Below are 22,494 nucleotides of genomic sequence, written 5' to 3' on the forward strand. Positions count from 1 at the left end.
AAGCTACGTCGGCGGGTTGTAGCCTGTTTTTAGGCGCATGTTGGTTCGTGGGTCTGCCGCACACATACGCCGGCGCATATTGGCACTTACGTCGACGTAACGTGTTATACGGCGGCGTAAGGGCTTTGTGAATCTGGGCCTAAGTGGCTGCAAGGAGGTTGCAGAAGATCAGCAGCACTGAGATGCAAGAAAAGGAGAACAAAATGGTAAAAACAAATATTTCACTGCAATAAAAAAAAAAAGGCAATTATTTCTATTGTACAGTGCTTCATCAAACCAATTAGCAGTTGGTTAGGTTATACATCTACTTTAAAAAGAATATGAGTTTAATGTTATATGATTTATGTTGTTCTGTGTCTTTTTTTTGGAAAAGATCTCAGCTTGGTATTCCAGCCGGGTTTCTGCGCTGCGAAGCGTTATAAAATGTATGCTTACCTTGAGAAGATGTTGCACGTCTCCTGGGGAGAAGATGGAAGCCGGACCCTGCAGGAATACAGAATAACAGGGAGGTAAATGAGAGAGCTCAGGAGGGGACATCTATACAGAAGAGAGAGAAGCTGGGACATGTGAAGTACCAAGGACCCCCATGGAGGGGCGCTCCAAGGGGGAGAAGGTTTTAAGCAGAAAACCTCATTAAGGGGAAAACATGTATTTTCAATGAGCTTTTGTATTCTAATTAAAGAAATGTTAAGGAGCAAGTTAAAGCACTCAAAATGTATGTACGGCTGTGCAGTAATCACTGCAAATGTGCGCACTGAGTGTAAGTCATAAAAATTCCCTTTACCTTTCATTAACCACCTCAATACCGGGCACTTTCACCCCCTTCCTGCCCAGGCCATTTTTCAGCTTTCAGCGCTGTCACACTTTGGCCCCATACTCACGAGCAAACATGTCTGCTGAAACTGGCCCGCAGGCCAGTTTCAGCAGACATGTTTGGTCGTGTGTGGGCGCGAGCGGGCCGAATTCCAGCAAACATTTGCCCGCCGGGCCTTTTCCCAGCAGACAAATATTCCTGGACTTGTTTTAAAACAGCCCGCTGGAATTCAGCCCGCTCGGACATGTACGGTCGTCAGTACAGACCTACCGTACATGTCCAGGCGCCCGCCGTCCCTCGCATGCGTCGAATGACTTCGACGCATGCGTGGAAGCATTTTAAAGGCGGGCCGCCCACGTCGCCGCGTCATTGTCGCGGCGACACCGCGTCATCGACGCGGCGACACCGCGGACACGCCCCGCGTATTGTTTACGCGCGGACTTCTGTACGATGGTGTGTACAACCATCGTACAGAAGCCCTCTGGCAGACATGTATGGTGAAAACGGTCCGACGGACCGCTTTCACCATACATGTTTGTCCGTGTGTACCCGGCCTTTGAATGACTATTGCGCGGTCATGCAACACTGTACCCAAATACATTTATTTATCATTTTTTCCCCACAAATAATGCTTTCTTTTGGTGGCATTTGATCATCTCTGCGTTTTTTGCGCTATAAACAAAAAAAGAGCGTCAATTTTGAAAAAAAGGCAATATTTTTTTCTTTGCTATAATAAATATCCCCCAAAAATATATATATATATATATAAAAAAAAAATCCCTCAGTTTAGACCGATACGCATTCTTCTACATATTTTTGGTAAAAACAATCGCAATAAGCGTTTATTGATCGGTTTGCGCAAAAGTTATACCGTCTACAAAATAGGGGATAGATTTATAGCATTTTTTATATTATTTTTACCAGTAATGGCGGCGATCAGTGATTTTTATCGTGAATGCGATATTACGGCGGACACATCGGACACTTTTGACACTATTTTGGGATCATTCACATTTATACAGCAAACAGTGTTATAAAAATGCACTGATTACTGTGTAAATGTGACTGGCAGTGAAGGGATTAACACTAGGGGGCGATCAAGGGGTTAAATGTGTACCCTAGGGAGTGATTCTAACTGTAGAGGGAGGGGACTGACTGGGGGAGGTGACCGATCTGTGTCCCTATGTACAAGGGACACATCATCGGTCTCCTCTCCCTGACAGGACGTGGATGTGTGTGTTTACACACACAGATCCACAGTCCTGCTCAGTTACTGGGCAATTGTGGGTGCCCGGTGGACATCGCAGCCGCCGGGCACGCACATCGGGTTCCCAGTGATAAAATTATCTTGGACTCTGATTTTGGTCTGGTACTCCTTTCTGTATTTCATTGGTCAGCACATGGCTGGCGGGGCAGCTATCACACAGCTAGGATTTTCTCAATGGGTATCCAACAGTAGCTTAAACCATAGAAATACAACAAGGGGAGCCAGACCAAATTGGAATGAAAGAGTCCAAGATAATTGTAATTGTTGGTAAAAAAAAAAGTCATATAAAAACAGCCAATGAGTTTCTGGGGCAACCTCACTTACCCTCAAGTTGTCACTCCATGTGGAAAGCTCAATACGGGGTCTATTATAGATCTGTAAAGTCGCTGTGCTTGGAGCCCATTCACGTTTTATCCTGTTCATTATCACATCCATTCGATGAAGGAGGAGTGGTATTTCCCCCAAAACGCATTGGCTGTTTTTACATGACTTTTTTACCAACAATTAAAATTATCTTGGATTCTAATTTTGGTTTGGCTATCAGAGAAACATATTATAAAGAAACATATTATACTTTGAACACTAGATGGCAGCAAAGTTGACAGTGAGAGCTGTCAAAGAAACCTTCAGCTTCAGACTGGCCGTCACATGACACGCACCACATGACTTCCACATGACTTCCTGGCTGCCTATAAAAGTTGAGCAAGTGCTCAGAGGATTGTCTTCAGCTTCCTGTACCTGAGTTCCTGTTTCCTGCTGATTAATTACCGGCTGTGACCTGGATTGACCCTGACCTACTCTGATCTTCTCCTGACCTGACCTTGGCTTGTTTTACGGACTTTGCTCCTGTCTCCTGTGTTTGACCCTCTGCCTGTAACCCAGATTTACCTTCAGTCTCCTGTGCCTTGACCTTCTACTTGTGACCCAGTGTTGCCACCTGTCTCCAGTGCCCTGACCCCCAGCCTATGACCTGGATTGTCTGCTTACCTGTGTGTAGCGCCTGTTTACTTTAAAGTACTGGTGCTATTTACATTTAAAGGGAGATCAGAGTGTAGTTAAACTCTGATCCAAATTGTTATGCTTAACACAGGGTCTCTGTCTCAGCTTGGCTGTGCTGTGGGCTCATTCTGTTGTACAGGGGTGTTCTTCCCACCCCTGTGCGGTAGATGGCAGCAGTGGAGTCAAGGTTTTTGTGCTCTTCCCCAGCAGCCAATCAGGAGTGTGTAGCCTTGCTATGCATGCTGGGGGAGGGTATTTATGGGGCAGATGCCATTGGTTCTGGGTCTTCTTGGTCCAGTGTGGCACCCACCTTTAGGGTGGCCACATCACGGCGCCCCGGCGTTATGGCCTACCTGGCCGGGGCATGCATGCCACGTGGTGTTCCTGGCTCCGGGACCTTGTTGGCCCGGAGCATCTGAGCAACGACGGGGACCCAGTGAGCGACTGGGTTCCCACCTTTGAGGATCCCAAGCGGTATTGCTGTTCGGTGGGGAGTCCGTCTAAGGAGCGCCAATGAGAGGCTGGCGGTCCAATAGGATTTTCGACAAACCACCGGGGATCAAGGTAGCCGGACACTGAAGGATTGATCACCTGTCAGTCGGTACCTGGGCGACATTAAGAAGGCGATACAGGCATAATTCAGCTAAGGAGGATTATCTCCGTAACTGCAATCAGAGAGGGCCTGTGGCAGAGGTGACTCCCTGACGTTCACCAAGGAGGGTCTGTGGCAGAGACTTTTTCCTCAAGTTCACGTTCATTCAGAAGGGCCTGTGGCAGAGACTTTATCCTACAAAGGTTTGAGTGATACTCCGGCTGCCAGGTCAGTGAGAGAGGCCTGTCCGGGTACGCTAAACCCACTCAGGCAGGAGTGGTACAGAAAGTGTTACACATGGGAGCAGGACTGTTCCAAATACTACGCCTGAATCTGCTGTTCTCCTTCTTCTTACAAACTCTATCCCTGTCATCACCAGTTCATTGTTTTTTACCCGGCTGGGTAATAAAGAGCACAGAAAAGACACTTGTTGCAGACATTCTTTTACTATTGCTATATGCACCATTCACCCCTAGGAATTCAGAAGAGCCATGAGGTAAATGTGCCACCCAAAACAAACCAGCAGCTTCTCCGGGGGTAGTGCTACACATGTTTGATCCTCAGCCTGCTCCGGGCTTTCTACTAGACTGCTCCTGCTGGATCCTGATACCCCCAAAATGTGCACCAAATTCACAAAAAAAATGTATTTGCTTAAGAAAACTGTTTACAGTAAGGCATGAAGGCAGGTAAAGGTTAATTATATTCCTGGGTTTTCTTTAGGTGGGCTTTGCTGGGTCTGACCCACTGGTTCTGTGTGATATAAAAAGAACAGGTGGTCCGGATCTAAGAGGCCCAGAGCTAGAAAGTTGTGCTGCTCTTCGCCATTGTCGGAGTCTGGATCGCCAGTGCCATGCCTTGATCAGAATTCCCGCTATTAGGGGAGACTGCCGGGACTGGCAGTTCTTCTTGAAGAAACCTCCTATGGACTCTACCAAGTATGCTGTTTCCCATGTGTAAGGCAGTGACCCTAACCAAAGTGCCTAGCGTAGGCCAAAAGAACCCACCCTGGAGTAGCGCCCAATGAGGAGGAAAACATGGAGGACCTGTTGATCACCCTACCTCCTCTAGCCCCACAGGCATGCTGCAAAACATACTAAAGATCTATTTTTGTTTTACATACACTTTATAATACAATCATGTACAATAATGTACCAAAAAATAATGTTTGGGAACTACTGTACAAGATTTATAAAGTTGAATTTGTCAAAATATTGTTAAGTTTTATTAATAATTTTTGTGTTTCTTTTTCATATAACCTAAAGCTGATTGAATAATGTTCCTCTATACCTAATAAATGAGTCCTTATGTCCTTTCCTGAAGACGCAGGGCCGATCCTGGGCAGGTGCACGGGGTGCAGCGCACCCAGATGCCACAGAGGTTGGGGCACTGAAGAGCCAGAGTGCTCCCCTTCCGCCTCCTCCTCCTTTTCTTGTCTGTGTCCAGAGGCAGCTCTCTCCGCCAGCAACTGACTGGAGCGGATCAGAGAAGGACCTGCAGCCACTGTGTTTCCTGCCCAAGTCCATCCTCCCTCCCTCCCCCCTGCCAGAGGAGGAGAGTGATACATCTCCTGTATTATATCTGCAGTCTCTGACCATCTCCTGTAGTATGTCTGCAGTCTCTGACCATCTCCTGTAGTATGTCTGCAGTCTCTGACCATCTCCTGTACTATGTCTGCAGTCTCTGACCATCTCCTGTAGTATGTCTGCAGTCTCTGACCATCTCCTGTACTATGTCTGCAGTCTCTGACCATCTTCTGTAGTATGTCTGCAGTCTCTGACCATCTCCTGTACTATATATGCAGTCTCTGACCATCTCCTGTAGTATGTCTGCAGTCTCTGATCATCTCCTGTAGTATGTATGCAGTCTCTGACCATGTGGGGGCGCCAGAAATATTTCTGCACCCAGGCGTCTGTGACCCTAGGATCGGCCCTGTGAAGACGACAATACGACGAAACATGTTGAAATAACTGGACGTGATGTGAATATGTATTTGATTACAGCAATTCATTGTCAACAATATGATGTTTGAGTACACCTATGGCTATGGTTACACTGTATTCATTACCTTTATGATATTCTTAATAAATATTTTGTATATTTGTATGTCAACTTGAGTGAATTGTTTACATGGTGCACCTTTAAAGTCCTATATCTCCAACAAAATTGCCCAAAAAATAATTAGCTCAGTAATAGTAATTTGATGAATGTATGGTGAATAGTGCAGAAGACATACCGGTTCACCTGGAGGCCCCGACTCTCCTGGGGTTCCTGGGAAGCCCTAGAAACAAGGGAGGAATAATTCATTAACTCAAATCTTGTTTAACAGACTTCAGATCACATCTAATGAATTATGTAGGGATACTTTTTACTGTGTAAATTAGAGAAATACTTATTTAAAAAATATATAGTTTCCAGCTGTAGGAAATAACAGTAGACTCTACTTTCCTAAGTAAACTCTGACATTAATAGTTTTACTGTAAAGCATAAAATTGCAGATATTTCTCCTAATTAGTAGAGTCAGTTTGCTTTCTTTAGCTGCAAGTACTTGCTTTAAATCCAAAGATAAAAGGGACGAGGATGAGTTATTTCAGAATACAAGCATCTGAGAACGCAGGTCTGGAGTACCAAGAGCTCTAGGTTTGTAAATTTGATCCAAGCTTCATTCTTCAATCGATTTATTTTAGTATGTACATATGGAAATGTAAGTATCTTTTGTTGCTTTAGGGTCCCTTCATATGTGTGCGTCCCATAATGTAATAGGTTTTTGTGGATGAATGTGCTGGTGGTGCAACTTAAAGGGACACCATTCAGGTGTCCCTTTAAAGAGGAAGTAAACCCTCTTAAAAAAAATAAAAATAAAAAAACCTGTAAGGCAAAGGCATACAGTGGGGATCGAAAGTTTGGGCACCCCAGGTAAAGACTTGTATTACTGTAATGTGCATAACGAAGCCAAGGAAAGATGGAAAAATCTCCAAAAGGCATCAAATTACAGATTAGACATTCTTATAATATGTCAAAAAAAGTTAGATTTTATTTCCATCATTTACACTTTCAAAATGACAGAAAACAGAAAAATGGCGTCTGCAAAAGTTTGGGCACCCTGCAGAGTCAATATCTTGTACTGCCCCCTTGGCAAGTATCACAGCTTGTAAACGCTTTTTGTAGCCAGCCAAGAGTCTTTCAATTCTTGTTTGAGGTATCTTTGCCCATTCTTCCTTACAAAAGTCTTCCAGTTCTTTGAGATTGCTGGGCTGTCTGTCACGCACTGCTCTTTTAAGGTCTATCCATAGATTTTCAATTATGTTGAGGTCAGGAGATTGTGACGGCCATTGCAAAACCTTCAGTTTACGCCTCTTGATGTAATCCCTCATGGACTTTGAGGCGTGTTTAGGATCATTATCCATTTGTAGAAGCCATCCTCTCTTTAACTTCAGCTTTTTCACAGATGTTGCCATCCAAAATTTGCTGAAATTTTATTGAATCCATTTTTCCTTCTACTCGTGAAATGTTCCCTGTGCCACTGGCTGCAATACAACCCCAAAGCATGATTGATCCACCCCCATGCTTCACAGTTGGACAGAGGTTCTTTTCATTAAATTCTGTGCCCTTTCTTCTCCAAGCGTACCTTTGCTCATTCCGGCCAAAAAGTTCTATTTTAACCTCATCGGTCCACAGAACTTGTTTCCAAAATGCATCAGGCTTGTCTATATGTTCATTTGCAAAGTTCAAACGCAGATTTTTGTGGTGAGGACGTAGAAGAGGTTTTCTTCTGATGACTCTTTCATGAAGACCATATTTGTACAAGTATCTCTTTATAGTGGAATAGTGTACCACAACTCCAGTGTCTGCCAGATCTTTCTGGAGGGATCGTGCAGTCAAACGTGGGTTTTGAATTGCTTTTCTCACAATCCTGCGAGCTGTTCTGTCTGATATTTTTCTTGGTCTTCCAGATCTTGCTTTAACTTCCACTGTTCATGATGACTGCCATTTCTTAATTACATTCCAAACAGAGGATATTGACATCTGAAAACACTTTGGCCCAGATTAAAAGAGATTTGCTCTTTTTTTGCGGAGGCACAGGGCAACGATTTTGCCCTGCGCCCCCGCAAATTTGCGCCACTGCCCTCAATTCATGGAGCAATAGCTCCGTAAATTGCGAGGGCGCGCAAAATTGCCCGGCGTAAGCGCGTGCAATGTAAATGATCCCGCCGGGGGCGGGAATCATTTAAATTAGGCGCGTTCCCACGCCGATCGTAAAGCGCATGCTCCGTCGGGAAACTTTCCCGACGTGCATTGCGGCAAATGACGTTGCAAGGATGTCATTTGCTTCAAAGTGAATGTGAATGCCGTCCAGCGCCATTCACGATTCACTTACGCAAACGACGTAAAATTTGAACGTCGCGACGCGGGAACGACGGGTATCCTTAGCATTGGCTGCGCCTGCTATTAGCAGGAGCAGCCTTACGCTAAGCACGCCGTACGGAAACGACGTAACTTGCGTACGCAGGGCCCGCGCAACAATTGTGAATCAGTGTTAGTATGCAATTTGCATACTATACGCTGATCACAATGGGAGCGCCCCCTAGCGGTCAACGCAAGAATGCAGCCTAAAATCTGCGTGGCATAAGAGCCTTATGCCACGCAGATTTTAGGCTGCAGTCGGCATTACGATGTTCCTGAATCAGGAGCATTCGTAACGCCGGAGCAAGTCAGCAATTGCGCTGCGTAACTATGGTTACGCAGGTGCAATTGCTCTCTGAATCTGGGCCTTTGCTATCTTCTTATAGCCTTCTCCAGCTTTGTGAGCATCAACTATTTTCACTTTCAGTTTTCTAGACAACTGCTTAGAAGAACCCATGGTGCTGATTGTTGGGGCAAGGTCAGATGAGTCTGGGCATGTAAAACCTTTGAGATTGACATCACCCGGTCTTCCCAGACGATGATTGAGAACAATCCATGACACTGGCAGGTCTCAGCTTTGCAAAGGGGGCAGTGCATGCTATAAATTCTGCAGGGTGTCCAAACTTTTGCAGACGCCATTTTTTTGTTTTCTGTAATTTTGAAAGTGTAAATGATGGAAAAAAAATCTAACTTTTTTTTTTACATATTATAAGAATGTCTAATCTGTAATTTGATGCCTTTTGGAGATTTTTCCATCTTTCCTTGGCTTCGTTATGCACATTAATACAAATTTTTACCTGGGGTGCCCAAACTTTCGATCCCCACTGTAATGAGCTAGTATGACTAGCATACTAGCTCATTATGAATTACTTACCTTAGACCAAAGCCGTCTTCGTCTCCCCCTCCGGCCGCAGGTATCGCGGCTCCGGCGCTGTGATTGGCCGGAGCCGCAATGACGTTACTCCGCGCATGCGCACGGTAATGGCACATGCTGGGGAAGAAACGTCATGGAGTTTCGTTTCTTCCCAACGCATGCACCGTTTGTATTATTGGCAGACTACAAGTGAAATATCTCCTAAACGGCGCACGTTTAGGAGATATTTCCACTACCTATAGGTAAGCCTTATTCTAGGCTTACCTAAAGGTAGAAGTAAAAAAAGGAGGGTTTACAACCACTTTAAGCGCATAATTGTGCCAAAAAAAATGGTTTTTGGACACCAGTATGCCCTCACAAGGTTTGAAAGGTAGTGTGTGAGGCTAGACAGTTGACAGGGCAACAACTAATAGACCTGTGCATTCATTTTCGGCCGAATTTCTGGGATTTTTGCATTCGTTTTAACAAACGATAACGAGAGCACAGAATCCGAAATCCGAAAGTTTCCTCTCCTGTAGCTACTGTATTTCAGCTGGTTAGGGTAACTACCCTGTCTTTGTCTGGTGCATGGTTGGATATTGGGTTGTTGTACTTATTACACATTAAATCAAATGAATAACGATACTTACATCTTGTCCTGGTGGACCTTGAGGGCCTGGTGGACCAGAAAGACCTCTAGTACCCTGTAAATAGTAAAGAGAACCATACCATAAAAAAAGTATGCATATCCTCTGCCAAAACCAAACATAAATTATGTAGAGGGGTATTTAAGCCCAAATGCTGTTGGAAAAAAGGATAGGATAACGAGTAGATGCAAACACTGTCAGCATGTTATTGTTCTCTATCACCAAGATTACGTAAGTGTGTCATTGTTCTCTATACCCATATTCCAGTGTGTCATTGTTCTCTATACCCATATCCCAGTGTGTCATTGTTCTCTATACCCATATCCCAGTGTGTCATTGTTCTCTATATCCAGGGTCCAGTGTGTCATTGTTCTCTATACCCATATCCCAGTGTGTCATTGTTCTCTATACCCATATCCCAGTGTGTCATTGTTCTCTATACCCATATCCCAGTGTGTCATTGTTCTCTATACCCATATCCCAGTGTGTCATTGTTCTCTATACCCATATCCCAGTGTGTCATTGTTCTCTATACCCATATCCCAGTGTGTCATTGTTCTCTATACCCATATCCCAGTGTGTCATTGTTCTCTATACCCATATCCCAGTGTGTCATTGTTCTCTATACCCATGTTCCAGTGTGTCATTGTTCTCTATACCCAGGTTCCAGTGTGTCATTGTTCTCTATACCCAGGTTCCAGTGTGTCATTGTTCTCTATACCCAGGTTCCAGTGTGTCATTGTTCTCTATACCCAGCTTCCAGTGTGTCATTGTTCTCTATACCCAGGTTCCAGTGTGTCATTTGTTCTCTATACCCAGGTTCCAGTGTGCCATTGTTCTATATACCCCGGTTCCAGTGTGTTATTGTTCTCTATACCCATGTTCCAGTGTGTTATTGTTCTCTATACCCAGGTTCCAGTGTGTCATTGTTCTCTATACCCAGGTTCCAGTGTGTCATTGTTCTCTATATCCAGGTTCCAGTGTGTCATTGTTCTCTATACCCAGGTTCCAGTGTGCCATTGTTCTATATACCCCGGTTCCAGTGTGTTATTGTTCTCTATACCCAGGTTCCAGTGTGTCATTGTTCTCTATACCCAGGTTCCAGTGTGTCATTGTTCTCTATATCCAGGTTCCAGTGTGTCATTGTTCTCTATACCCAGGTTCCAGTGTGTCATTGTTCTCTATACCCATATCCCAGTGTGTCATTGTTCTCTATACCCATATCCCAGTGTGTCATTGTTCTCTATACCCAGGTTCCAGTGTGTCGTTGTTCTCTATACCCAGGTTCCAGTGTGTCGTTGTTCTCTATACCCATATCCCAGTGTGTCATTGTTCTCTATACCCAGGTTCCAGTGTGTCGTTGTTCTCTATACCCATATCCCAGTGTGTCATTGTTCTCTATACCCAGGTTCCAGTGTGTCATTGTTCTCTATACCCATATCCCAGTGTGTCATTGTTCTCTATACCCATATCCCAGTGTGTCATTGTTCTCTATACCCATATCCCAGTGTGTCATTGTTCTCTATACCCATATCCCAGTGTGTCATTGTTCTCTATACCCAGGTTCCAGTGTGTCATTGTTCTCTATACCCAGGTTCCAGTGTGTCATTGTTCTCTATACCCAGGTTCCAGTGTGTCATTGTTCTCTATACCCATATCCCAGTGTGTCATTGTTCTCTATACCCATATCCCAGTGTGTCATTGTTATCTATACCCATATCCCAGTGTGTCATTGTTTTCTATACCAATGTTCCAGTGTGTCATTGTTCTCTATACCCATATCCCAGTGTGTCACTGTTCTCTATACCCATATCCCAGTGTGTCATTGTTCTCTATACCCAGGTTCCAGTGTGTCATTGTTCTCTTTTCCCATGTTCCAGTGTGTCATTGTTCTCTATACCCATATACCAGTTTGTCATTTAGGGGCGGACTGACCATTGAGTCACTCGGGCACTGCCCGAGGGCCCCATGCCACTAGGGGGCCCCATCAGGGTTGCCAGGCTCAGTAAAACCAGGCACAGTATGTAAAAATCTGTTTTTTTACATCTGTCCCTGATATGTCCGAAACCGACATGCTTTTGATGTGAAAATCCTGAGATTTTAGCTGCACTGCCTCCTGGCGTGGTGGCCATCTGTAAGCCCAGGGGCCCCATAATCTTCTATTGCCCGGGGGCCCCATGAGTTGTCAGTCCACCCCTGGTGTCATTGTTCTCTATACCCAGGTTCCAGTGTGTCATTGTTTTCTATACCCATATCCCAGTGTGTCATTGTTCTCTATACCCATATCCCAGTGTGTCATTGTTCTCTATACCCAGGTTCCAGTGTGTCATTGTTTTCTATACCCATATCCCAGTGTGTCATTGTTCTCTATACCCATATCCCAGTGTGTCATTGTTTTCTATACCCAGGTTCCAGTGTGTCATTGTTCTCTATACCCATATTCCATTGTTCTCTATACCCAGGTTCCAGTGTGTCATTGTTCTCTTTTCCCAGGTTCCAGTGTGTCATTGTTCTCTATACCCAGGTTCCAGTGTGTCATTGTTCTGTATCTCCCTTATCACTAAGTACCAATGTGCCACTGTTCTGCATCTCTAAGTGCCAATGCAGCATTATTCTGTATCCCCAGGTGCTCATATGCCCATGAGTTGAGAATAAGTTGTGATTATTTTATTTTTGGAATGCTTTTTAATGGAATAGAATTAAGGTAACGCAACACACACACCGGACTTTGGGGACCCGGTACAGGCCGAGCCTAGGTCCCCTAGACCCCACTCTTCCTCTACAAGTGTGCAAAGTTTGTTGTCCGGGGGACCTACGGCCCGAGATCACCGATTTTTCAAAGCTGGGCATCCTTTCCATAGACTTCCATGTTAAACGGTCATTTCTCGGGTGACTTTGGGGACCCGGTACCCGCCGGTGGTAGGTCTCCTGGACCCGGAACATAGCACACAGGTAGCCCCATTTCTCTTCTTCAAGTGTGCTATGGTTGTTGTCTGGGGGACCTACGGCTGGGGAGCACCGATTTTTTTTCAAACCCGGGCACCCCTTCTATAGACTCCCATGTTAAACGTCAGTCAGGTCATGGGCACAGTGAGGCATGGACACAGAGAGGCATAGACACAGAGAGGCATGGACACAGAGAGGCATGGGCACAGTGAGGCAAAGTAAAGGAACAGCGAGGCATGAAGATGGACACCCTAGGCTTATACTAGAGTCAATGGCCCAGATTCAAGAAGCACTTGCGCCCGCGCAACCATAGGTTGCGCGGCGCAAGGGCTTACTTGCTCCGGTGTAACGAGTGCTCCTGATTCAGGAACCTCGTTACACCGACTGCAGCCTAGGATGTGACAGACATAAGCCTCCTTATGCCTTCACATCCCAGGCTGCATTCTTGCGTTGGCCGCTAGGGGGCGCGGCCATTGTGATCGGCGTATAGTATGCAAATTGCATACTACCACGATTCACAAAAGTTGCGCGGGCCCTGCGCACGCAAGGTACGGAGTTTCCGTACGGCCACTTTAGCATAAGGCTGCTCCTGCTAATAGCAGGCGCAACCAATGCTAAAGTATAGCTGCGCTTCCCGCTCGAGACGTTCAAATTTTACGTCGTTTACGTAAGTGAACCGTGAATGGCGCTGGACGCCATTCACGTTCACTTAGAAGCAAATGACGTCCTTGCGAAGTCATTTGCCGCAATGCACGTCGGGAAAGTTTCCCGACGGAGCATGCGCTGTTCGCTCGGCGCGGGAGCGCGCCTAATTTAAATGATTCCCGCCCCCGGCGGGATCATTTACATTAGGCGCCCTTACGCAGGGCTATTTAGCATATCGCCCACGCAATTTACGGAGCAACTGCTCCGTGAATCGCGGGCAAAGCGCAATATTTGCGTGGGCGCAGAGAAAAATGTTTGCTCTTTGCCCACGCAAATATTGCGCGATTCTACCTGAATCTGGGCCAATAAGTTTTCCCATTTTTTTGTGGTAAAATTAGGTGCCTCAGCTTATATTCGGGTCGGCTTATACTCGAGTCTATACGGCATATGGGCCAGATCCACAAAGAAGTTACGTCAGCGTATCTATTGATACGCCGCGTAACTTCTAGGATGCTCCGGCGTATCTTTGTTTTGTATCCACAAAACAAGATACGCCAGAATGTGGGCTAGATCCGACTGACGTACGTGTTAGTAAGCCGTCGGATCTTAGATGCATATTTACGCTGGCCGCTAGGTGGCGCTTCCGTTGATTTCCGCGTAGAGTATGCAAATTAGCCAGATACGCCGATTCTCAGAACGTACGTCCGGCCGGCGCATTTTTTTTATGTCGTTTACGCAAGGCTTTTTTCGGCGTAGCGTTACCCCTGGGTCTATGAGGCGTACGCAATGTTAAGTATGGATGTCGGGCCAGCGTCGAATTTTATGTCGTTTGCGTAAAACGTTCGCGAATAGGGCTTTGCGTAAATTACGTTCACGTCGAAAGCATTGACTATTTGCGACGTGATTTCGAGCATGCGCACTGGGATACCCCCAAGGACGGCGCATGCGCCGCTAAAAAAAAACGTCATTTACGTGGGGTCAAGTTGAATTAACATAAAACACGCCCACATCTTTGTCATTTGAATTCCGCGCCCTTACGCCGACACATTTACGCTACACCGCCGTAACTTTAGACGCAAGTGCTTTGTGAATACAGCACTTGCCTCTCAAAGTCGCGGCGGCGTAGCGTAACTACGATACGCTACGCCTGCTTAAAATTACGACGATCTACGTGGATCTGGCCCATACTGTGTATGCGACACAAATGAGATTTAATGCTTGAAAACCACGCATGCAATGAAAATTTAATTTTTTTTTCTTTCCTCATTTACAAATGTAACAATAGAATGGAGATATAAACGGTGAGTCCAGGTAAAAGCAGAAAAGATTTAGTCTGTGTTTTGTATAATCCGACAGGCTTGTTAAAAAGGGGAGATTTTTACTACTATTTGAGCAGTACAATAAAATAATCTCCCTGGCTTCGCCTTCAGGAGGTAATTGGGAGACATTCACTACTCCATAATATTTTACATTTACTGCAAGTAGCAAACTTGAAAGTGCAGAATGTTCGTTTTCAGACTTCTGACTACATAGAATTTACAATCGAAATGGAAATACAAAGAGCTTAGGAATATGGAAATGAGGGATAATAAAAGTATTTTCACGTAACTGCCAGTATTAGGATACTTAAAGCGGGAGTTCACCCGAAAAACTATTTTTAACATTAGATTGAGGCTCATTTTGTGAAGGGGAATCGGGTGTTTTTTTTTTAAATCGAAGCAGTTCTTACCGTTTTAGAGATAGATCCTCTCCGCCGCTTCCGGGTATGGTCTTCGGGACTGGGCGTTCCTATTTGATTGACAGGCTTCTGACTGGCTTCCGACGGTCGCATACATCGCGTCACGAGTAGCCGAAAGAAGCCGAACGTCGGTGCGGCTCTATACGGCGCCTGCGCACCGACGTTCGGCTACTTTCGGAAAATCGTGACGCGATGTATGCGACCGTCGGAAGCCTGTCAATCAAATAGGAACGCCCAGTCCCGCAGCCCATACCCGGAAGCGGCGGAGAAGATCGCTCTCTAAAACGGTAAGTACTGCTTCGATTTAAAAAAACACCCGATTCCCCTTCACAAAATGAGCCTCAATCTAATGGTAAAAATTTAGGGCCAGATCCACGAAGCCCGGGCGCAACTTAACTTTTCGGATTTAAGTTACACCGCCGCAATTTTTCCAAGTTAGTGCCCGATCCACAAAGCACTTACCTGGAAATTTGCGGCGGTGTATCCTAAATCCGGCCGGCGCAAGGCGGGCCAATTCAAATGGGGCGAGTCCCATTTAAATTAGGCGCGCTCCCACGCCGGACTTACTGCGCATGCTCCGTTTCCGAACTCCCGCCGTGCTTTGCACGCCGTGACGTCATTTTTTCGAACGGCGACGCGCGTAGCGTAATTCTGTATTCCCGGACGGGGGAACGACGCGGGAACGACGGCCATACTTTAGACAGCAATACACTTGCTGACTAAAGTTAGGGCACCAAAAAAAAAGTGTAAATTTGCGACGGGAAACTAGACTAGCGGCGACGTAGCGAACGCGAAAATCCGTCGGGAATCGCCGTAACTCCTAATTTGCATACCCGACGCTGGTTTACGACGCGAAATCCCCCCAGCGGCGGCCACGGTACTGCATCCTAAGATCCGACAGTGTAAAACTATTAAACCTGTCGGATCTTAGTGATATCTATGCGTAACTGATTCTATGAATCAGCCGCATAGATAGAAACAGAGATACGACGGCGAATCCCTTTTGTGGATCTGCCCCTTAGTTTTTGGGTGAACCTCCACTTTAAAGGAAAGGAACTCCAACTTGGTTAAAAAGCTGTTTAACATCCCCAATTCGTGTCCCCCTAGGGTCTGCCCAATAGGCACCATTGTACAGCTAAGGACGGGGATCCCTTTTCTCATCTAGCATCATTTAGGGCTGGGTCCCACCAGCTGCTGTACTGGTGCGGAGTGCAATCCGGATGAGATCAGTGCAGTCAGTGATGACACACCAAGTCAGGGGTGTCCAACCTTTTGAAGAGCGAGAGCCACTTAAAGGGGTTGTAAAGGTACAATTTTTTTTTCCTAAATAGCTTCCTTTTCCTTAGTGCAGTCCTCCTTCACTTACCTCATCCTTCCATTTTGCTTTTAAATGTCCTTATTTCTTCTGAGAAATCCTCACTTCCTGTTCTTCTGTCTGTAACTCCACACAGTAATGCAAGGCTTTCTCCCTGGTGTGGAGTGTCGTGCTCGCCTCCTCCCTTGGACTACAGGAGAGTCAGGACGCCCCCTAACACACAGCTTCTTTCTCTATCTGCAGCGTAGAGAGTGTCCTGACTCTCCTGTAGTCCAAGGGAGGGAGCCAGCACGACACTCCACACCAGGGAGAAAGCCTTGTATTACTGTGTGTAGTTACAGACAGAAGAACAGGAAGTGAGGATTTCTCAGAAGAAATAAGGACATTTAAAAGCAAAATGGAAGGATGAGGTAAGTGAAGGAGGACTGCACTAAGGTAAAGGAAGCTATTTAGGAAAAAAAAAATTGTACCTTTACAACCCCTTTTAAGCGACTTGGTAACCGGTTGCGTGCCACAATGAGCGCGTGGATGGCATGTCCGTGTCTGCTCTGCATATGCAGAGCGGACACGAACACAGCCCATGATACTTTTTAGCGGATCGTATTAGAGGTAGAACACAAGTCGGTTCATGTCTGCCACTACTTAGAGGTGAATGAAGGGTCCAATTGGTCGGAATGTCGGACTGACCAAGGCAAAGGGGTCCAAGGCTGCTTTCACACTGATGCAACGCAGTGTACCTTTGGCTTTCCTACACTTTGCAGTAGACTTCTATTATATTCTGCAGGTTTGGTGCACTTTCAGAAAGCCCACCAAACTTGCAGGTAATACAGACAGGGCCGCCATCAGGAATTATGGGGCCCCTTACACACCTTTTAGGCATGGGCCCCCTGGAGCAGAGAACCAGGCGGGGGGGTGCTGCCGCGAATTTTTTACAAAAAAAAAAGAAATAAAGAAATAAAGAAAAATATATACCATATTTATCGGCATAAGAAAATACTTAGTTTGAATGCCCCTCGTCGGTGTCTTGCCCGGCGTCCATCGGCGACCTTGTCCGGTCCGGCGTCCGTCTGCGGCCCTGGTGGTGTCCTCCCCGCTTCTCCCGCGCTGTTTCTGAGTCGATCCCCGCTTCCCGCGCTGTGTTTGAACGCCACCGACATATACCGAGCGCAGTACACACGAGCACGCTCGGCTCCTCTCGCATAAAGGCTAGGGGCGGCACAGGGCGTGACCGCGAGGGGAGCCGAGCCTGGCCGAGTGTACTGCGCTCGGTATATGTCGGTGGCCACGTTCAAACACAGCGCGGGAAGCGGGGATTGGCGTATATCGCGCACCCACGATTTCCCCCTGATTTTAAGGGGAAAAAAGTGCGTGGTATACATCGATAAATACGGTATAAAAAAGGAGGGTAGCCATCCGGGGCCCTGGACCCTTTAATAAAAAGAAAAAAATAAATAAAAAATATATATTTATTTATTTTTAAAAAGGGGGGTTGTCATCTGGGGCCCTTTAATTTTTTTTTTTTTTATAAAAAGAAATTACAAAAAAAAGGGAGTTGCCATCCAGGACCTCTGGGCCCTTTAATAAAAATTTAAACAAATAAACCTCTGGGCCCTTTAATAAAAATTAATAAAAAAAAGGGGGGGTTGCCATCCGGGGCCTTGAGGGCCTCCGGGCCCCTGGGAACCTCCGGACCTCTAAAAGAAAAAAAAATTGTCCCTTTAATAAAAAAAATAATACAAATATATTAAAAATATATATATATTTTTTATAAAAAATAAATAAAGAGGGGGGTTGCCATCTGGGGCCCTGGGGGCCTCCGGGCCCCTTACAGGTGTACTGCCTGTACCCCCCTGATGGCAGCCCTGGTAACAGAAGTCTATGGCTCAGTGCAGGTACCCCGCAGGTAAACTTCTCTGCATCTGCGTATCAGTTTGAAAGCAGCCCAGTAACCACTGCAGATCAGATATGCCCGTATATACAATGTGATTTTAGTAATAAACTGACCTTTAATAACAGTATTCTATTCCATCCCAGAGCAGTAGGTCTCGGGCCACATCAGAGGGTTCCGCGGGCCACTGGTCGGGCACCCCTGCACTAAGTGATGACGCACTTAGTTTTTAAACAAACTTTATTGAGATGTCACACAGATGTTTCCTAAGGTTCATCTGCCGGACATGCCGTGCAGGGCAGTGGATTGCCTTGCACTGCGCTACATTGAAAAAAAAAGTACTGGATGCAGTACTTTTTTCAGCGCATCATGCCCATACTTACCATTTGGGAAGTGTCATCTTAATAGCATCATGGGCCCATAGTCAAAGTAATTTGCTGGGGCCCTACGAGTCTGCATCAGTACCCCCTTACATTATGTTTCCCTATCACTGTGCCCATTTACAGTACATCAGGTGTCCCCATACATCAGGTTCCCCCATCACAGGGTCCCCATACATCAGAGTTGTGCCCCCCCTTGTACTCACAGATCACACATGCTGTTCCCACCTACAATGAAGGCAGCTCCTTCTTCCTCTCTCACATGCTGAGACTGAGGTGAGTTCTCAGTCTCAGTGCCTGCTCTCTTCCGCCCCCTACAGGAGAAAGCTGAATCCTCTCTCAAGCAGAAGCCAGCCATGTGCTCCTTCTGACAGGAGTGACATTGCAGCTACTCCTGTCAAAGAAGAGTACACAACATCCGCCCCCCCCCCACCTTTTCCATGCCCTGATCATGGGCCCCCCATGCACCTGGGGCCCCTGGGCAGTGCCCAAGTGTGCCCATTCATTAAGACAGCCCTTTATTGGGGGTCATACTTGAGGATAGTTCAGCGCTGATGTTGTGCCTTTTACATGCAGTCTGCAAATTTGAATGGGTGTCAATTTATAAATGTGACAGCCTTTAGAATCATATGTGAGATGACACCCTATGAAAATTCAACTGATTTTGGGAAGGGATTGGTGTAACAGAATGACCCGTGACACCCAGAGACTTTTGAAGGATGGGGGGTACTCCTGTGCCAGCGTCACTAATGACTCTTGGGTCTAGGGTCACCCTGTGCCCCTTTTGGGCATAGGGTGACTGATAAATCATGTATTGTAGGAGATCTGGACATATTACAGGTGATTTCATGCTGACCCACAACAGGTCAATAGGCTCCTAAAAGACATTCCATTGTCCATTGTGTGATGCTAATACTGTGTTGTGTTTATTGTACTGATTAAAGCGGTGGTTCACCCTAAAAAACATGAAATCCAGCATACTAGCGTGAGCTACAGTATGCCTTCATTTTTTATTTTTGCGCCGCACTCACAGTTTAATCCCGTAGTTAAGTTTCAGACTCCCCGCGGGGAATGGGCGTTCCTATGCAGAGGGGAACATGATTGACGGCCGGCTATGGCGCGTCACGCTTCCCGAAAATAGCCGGAGTAGGACTCGGCTCTTCACGGCGATATACGGCGCCTGCGCACAGACTAGGAGCTGACTAGTATGCTGGATGGCATGGTAGAATAAATATTTTTTTTTAGGGTGAACCCCCGCTTTAAGTCTGAAAGGTCAGATGTCTCCTTTCAGGGGTAGGGAATTAGCATGTTAATTATGTTTAGTAAAGGAATGTGTTTTGTGAATAACAGGTGAGAGTCATAACGTCTGACTTCTCAGGTGTAGTAATTAGGTCATGTTAATTATGTCAGACCGGTGCTGAAAAGTCTGAGGGATGTGTATTGGAGACTCGTTAGCCCCCCATTGTGTGATTTGTGGGTGGAGTGTGTCTTTGTCCCTGTGATTAACTGTAACATGCCTGTAACTGCATAAAAAGCTGAGAGTGTACCATTAAAGATTCATTCATACATTTTGAAACCAGTAACAGAGCTTGTCTCGTTATTCTGGGAAATGGGATGGATCGTGTCTGATGTCTGTCGGACTGTCGGATAAGCTGTCGTGGGGCAATGGGATGAGAATATCGTAAACGGTGGTGACCGTTACAATTGGCAAATAGTTTTTTCACACTTTGAGGTTGTTACAAGTAGTTGGTTTGTTAGTTTGAGGTTGATCTACATATTACATTGTTAGTAAAAGGCTTAAAGTTTAGGATTAGTCCATGAATTCTTCTTCTTTTTTTTTCAATAAATACCTGTTCCCCCTTTTCTCCGGAAGGTCCAGTCAGGCCCTGCAATAGATAAAAAGTGGTTGCAAATTTCTCAGCAAAGTGGTACATAGACCAAAAGCAATGCAGTCAGTTCACCAAAAGCCAATATCCGTTTTGAGTGAAACCAATAATCTATGTGGAAGAAAACCCAATGATGTGGAGGAAACATTTCAACTACAAGAAGAACATACTGTATAAGTTCCATGGACATGGTCACCCTACTGCTATATGTAAGTAAGGAAAGGTGCTGCTATGTGGAGTATCATAATGAGATCCTAATGCCGCGTACACATGATCGGACATGCCGACAACAAAACCGTGGATTTTTTTCTGACGGAATGTTGGCTCAAACTTGTCTTGGACGGTCACACAAATGTTGTCGGAAATTTCCGAACGCCAAGAACGCGGTGATGTATAACACTGCAACGACCCAAGAAAAATAAAGTTCAATGATGCCGAGCATGCGTCAAATTGATTCTGAGCATGCGTAGGATTTTTGTGCGTCGGAATTGCATACAGATGTTCGGAATTTCTGACAAGAACTTTTGTTGTCGGAAAAATTGAGAACCAGCTCTCAAACATTTGTTTTTGGAAATTCCGACAGCAAATGTCTGATGGAGCATACACACGGAATATCCGACCAAAAGCTCACATCGAACATTTGTCGGAAATTCCGATTGTGTGTACGCGGCATTAGAGTATTATTTTTGGCCTGAGCTCCATCATCTTCATCTAACCAGTCTGAATTTCCTTCTGGTTTTCTTTCATCCAGTCAGGGCCGGTGCTACCCCTAGGCAAACTAGGCAACCAACTAGGGTGCCCTGTTGCCTAGGGAGCCCAGCCACTGGTGTTTCTACTCTTCTCTCTGCAGCAAGCAACTAAGTCTCAGCATCAGCAGATGCTCCGTTCGCACATAGCGTCAGAGGTGCAGCAGCGGCAGAGGACCGTGTCTGTGTCCCGACTCCCAAATGAATGGAAGCAAGCAAACATTCATTAGATGTCCTAGTCTCTTCTCTTTGCTCCTGGGAACTGGATACCCCCAGCTTGTTGGTAAGCGCTTAGGCGCAAGTTTCACAATTAGCATTCGGCGCTCTATAAGCATTTATTCCAATCCAATCCAATTGATGGACACTGCTAGGCTGCATTGATGGGTACTGGGGAGGCTGCATTAATGGGCGCTGTTGAGGCTGCCTTAATGAGCGCTGGTGAGGCTGCATTGGTGGGCACTGGAAGGCTGCATTGATGGGTGCTGGTGAGGCTGCATTGATGGGTGCTGGTGAGGCTGCATTGATGGGCGCTGGGGAGGCTGCATTGATGGGCACTGGGGAGGCTGCATTGATGGGCATTGGGGAGGCTGCATTGATGGGAACTGGGGAGGCTGCATTGATGGGCGCTGTTGAGGCTCCCTTTAATTGGCGCTGGTGAAGCTGCATTGGTGGGCACTGGAATGCTGCATTGATGGGCGCTGGTGAGGCTGCATTTAATGGGTGCTGGTGAGGCTGCATTTGATAGGTGCTGGTGGGCTGCATTTGATGGGCGCTTCATTAAAAAGGTGGGGTATACGTGGGCAGGGCAAAGGGGGTGGAGGACAAGGGCCTCCTCCCCCCTGGTAGTTGTGGGGCTCCCATGTTGATGAGGACAAGAGCCTCCTCCCCCTGGTAGTTGTAGGGCTCCCATGTTGATGAGAACAAGGGCCTCCTCCCCCTGGAAGTTGTGTGGCTCCCATGTTGATGAGGACAAGGGGCCTCCTCCACCTGGTAGTTGTGGGGATCCCATGTTGATGAGGACAAGGGCTTCCTCCCCCTGGTAGTTGTGGGGATCCCATGTTGATGAGGACAAGGGCCTCCTCCCCCTGCTAGTTGTGGGGATCCCATGTTGATGAGGAAAAAGGTCTCCTCCCCCTGGTAGTTGTGGGGCTCCCATGTTGATGAGGACAAGGGCCTCCTCCCCTGGTAGTTGTGGGTATCCCATGTTTATGAGGTAAAAGGCCTCCTCCCCCTGGTAGTTGTGGGGCTCCTATGTTGATGAGGACAAAGGCCTCCTCCCCCTGGTAGTTGTGGAGCTCCCATGTTGATGAGGACAAGGGCCTCCTCCCCCTGGTAGTTGTGGGGCTCCCATGTTGATGAGGACAAAGGCCTCCTCCC

The 22,494-nt window shown here is 46.3% G+C and overlaps 1 protein-coding gene across 1 annotated transcript in view; it reads right to left on the reverse strand.

The window, feature by feature from the left end:
- COL22A1 (collagen type XXII alpha 1 chain) overlaps nucleotides 1-22,494 on the reverse strand; it is a 513,833-nt gene that overhangs the window by 87,281 nt on the left and 404,058 nt on the right. The window contains exons 41-44 of the mRNA XM_040355007.1: nucleotides 20,336-20,371; nucleotides 9,577-9,630; nucleotides 5,906-5,950; nucleotides 436-483 (exon numbers count right to left, since the gene is read on the reverse strand). Coding sequence (XP_040210941.1) covers nucleotides 436-483; nucleotides 5,906-5,950; nucleotides 9,577-9,630; nucleotides 20,336-20,371 — 183 coding nt within the window. The remainder of the gene's footprint in view (nucleotides 1-435; nucleotides 484-5,905; nucleotides 5,951-9,576; nucleotides 9,631-20,335; nucleotides 20,372-22,494) is intronic.

The sequence above is a fragment of the Rana temporaria genome, chromosome 5 (genome assembly GCF_905171775.1).
Source record: "Rana temporaria chromosome 5, aRanTem1.1, whole genome shotgun sequence".
NCBI lineage: Eukaryota > Metazoa > Chordata > Amphibia > Anura > Ranidae > Rana > Rana temporaria.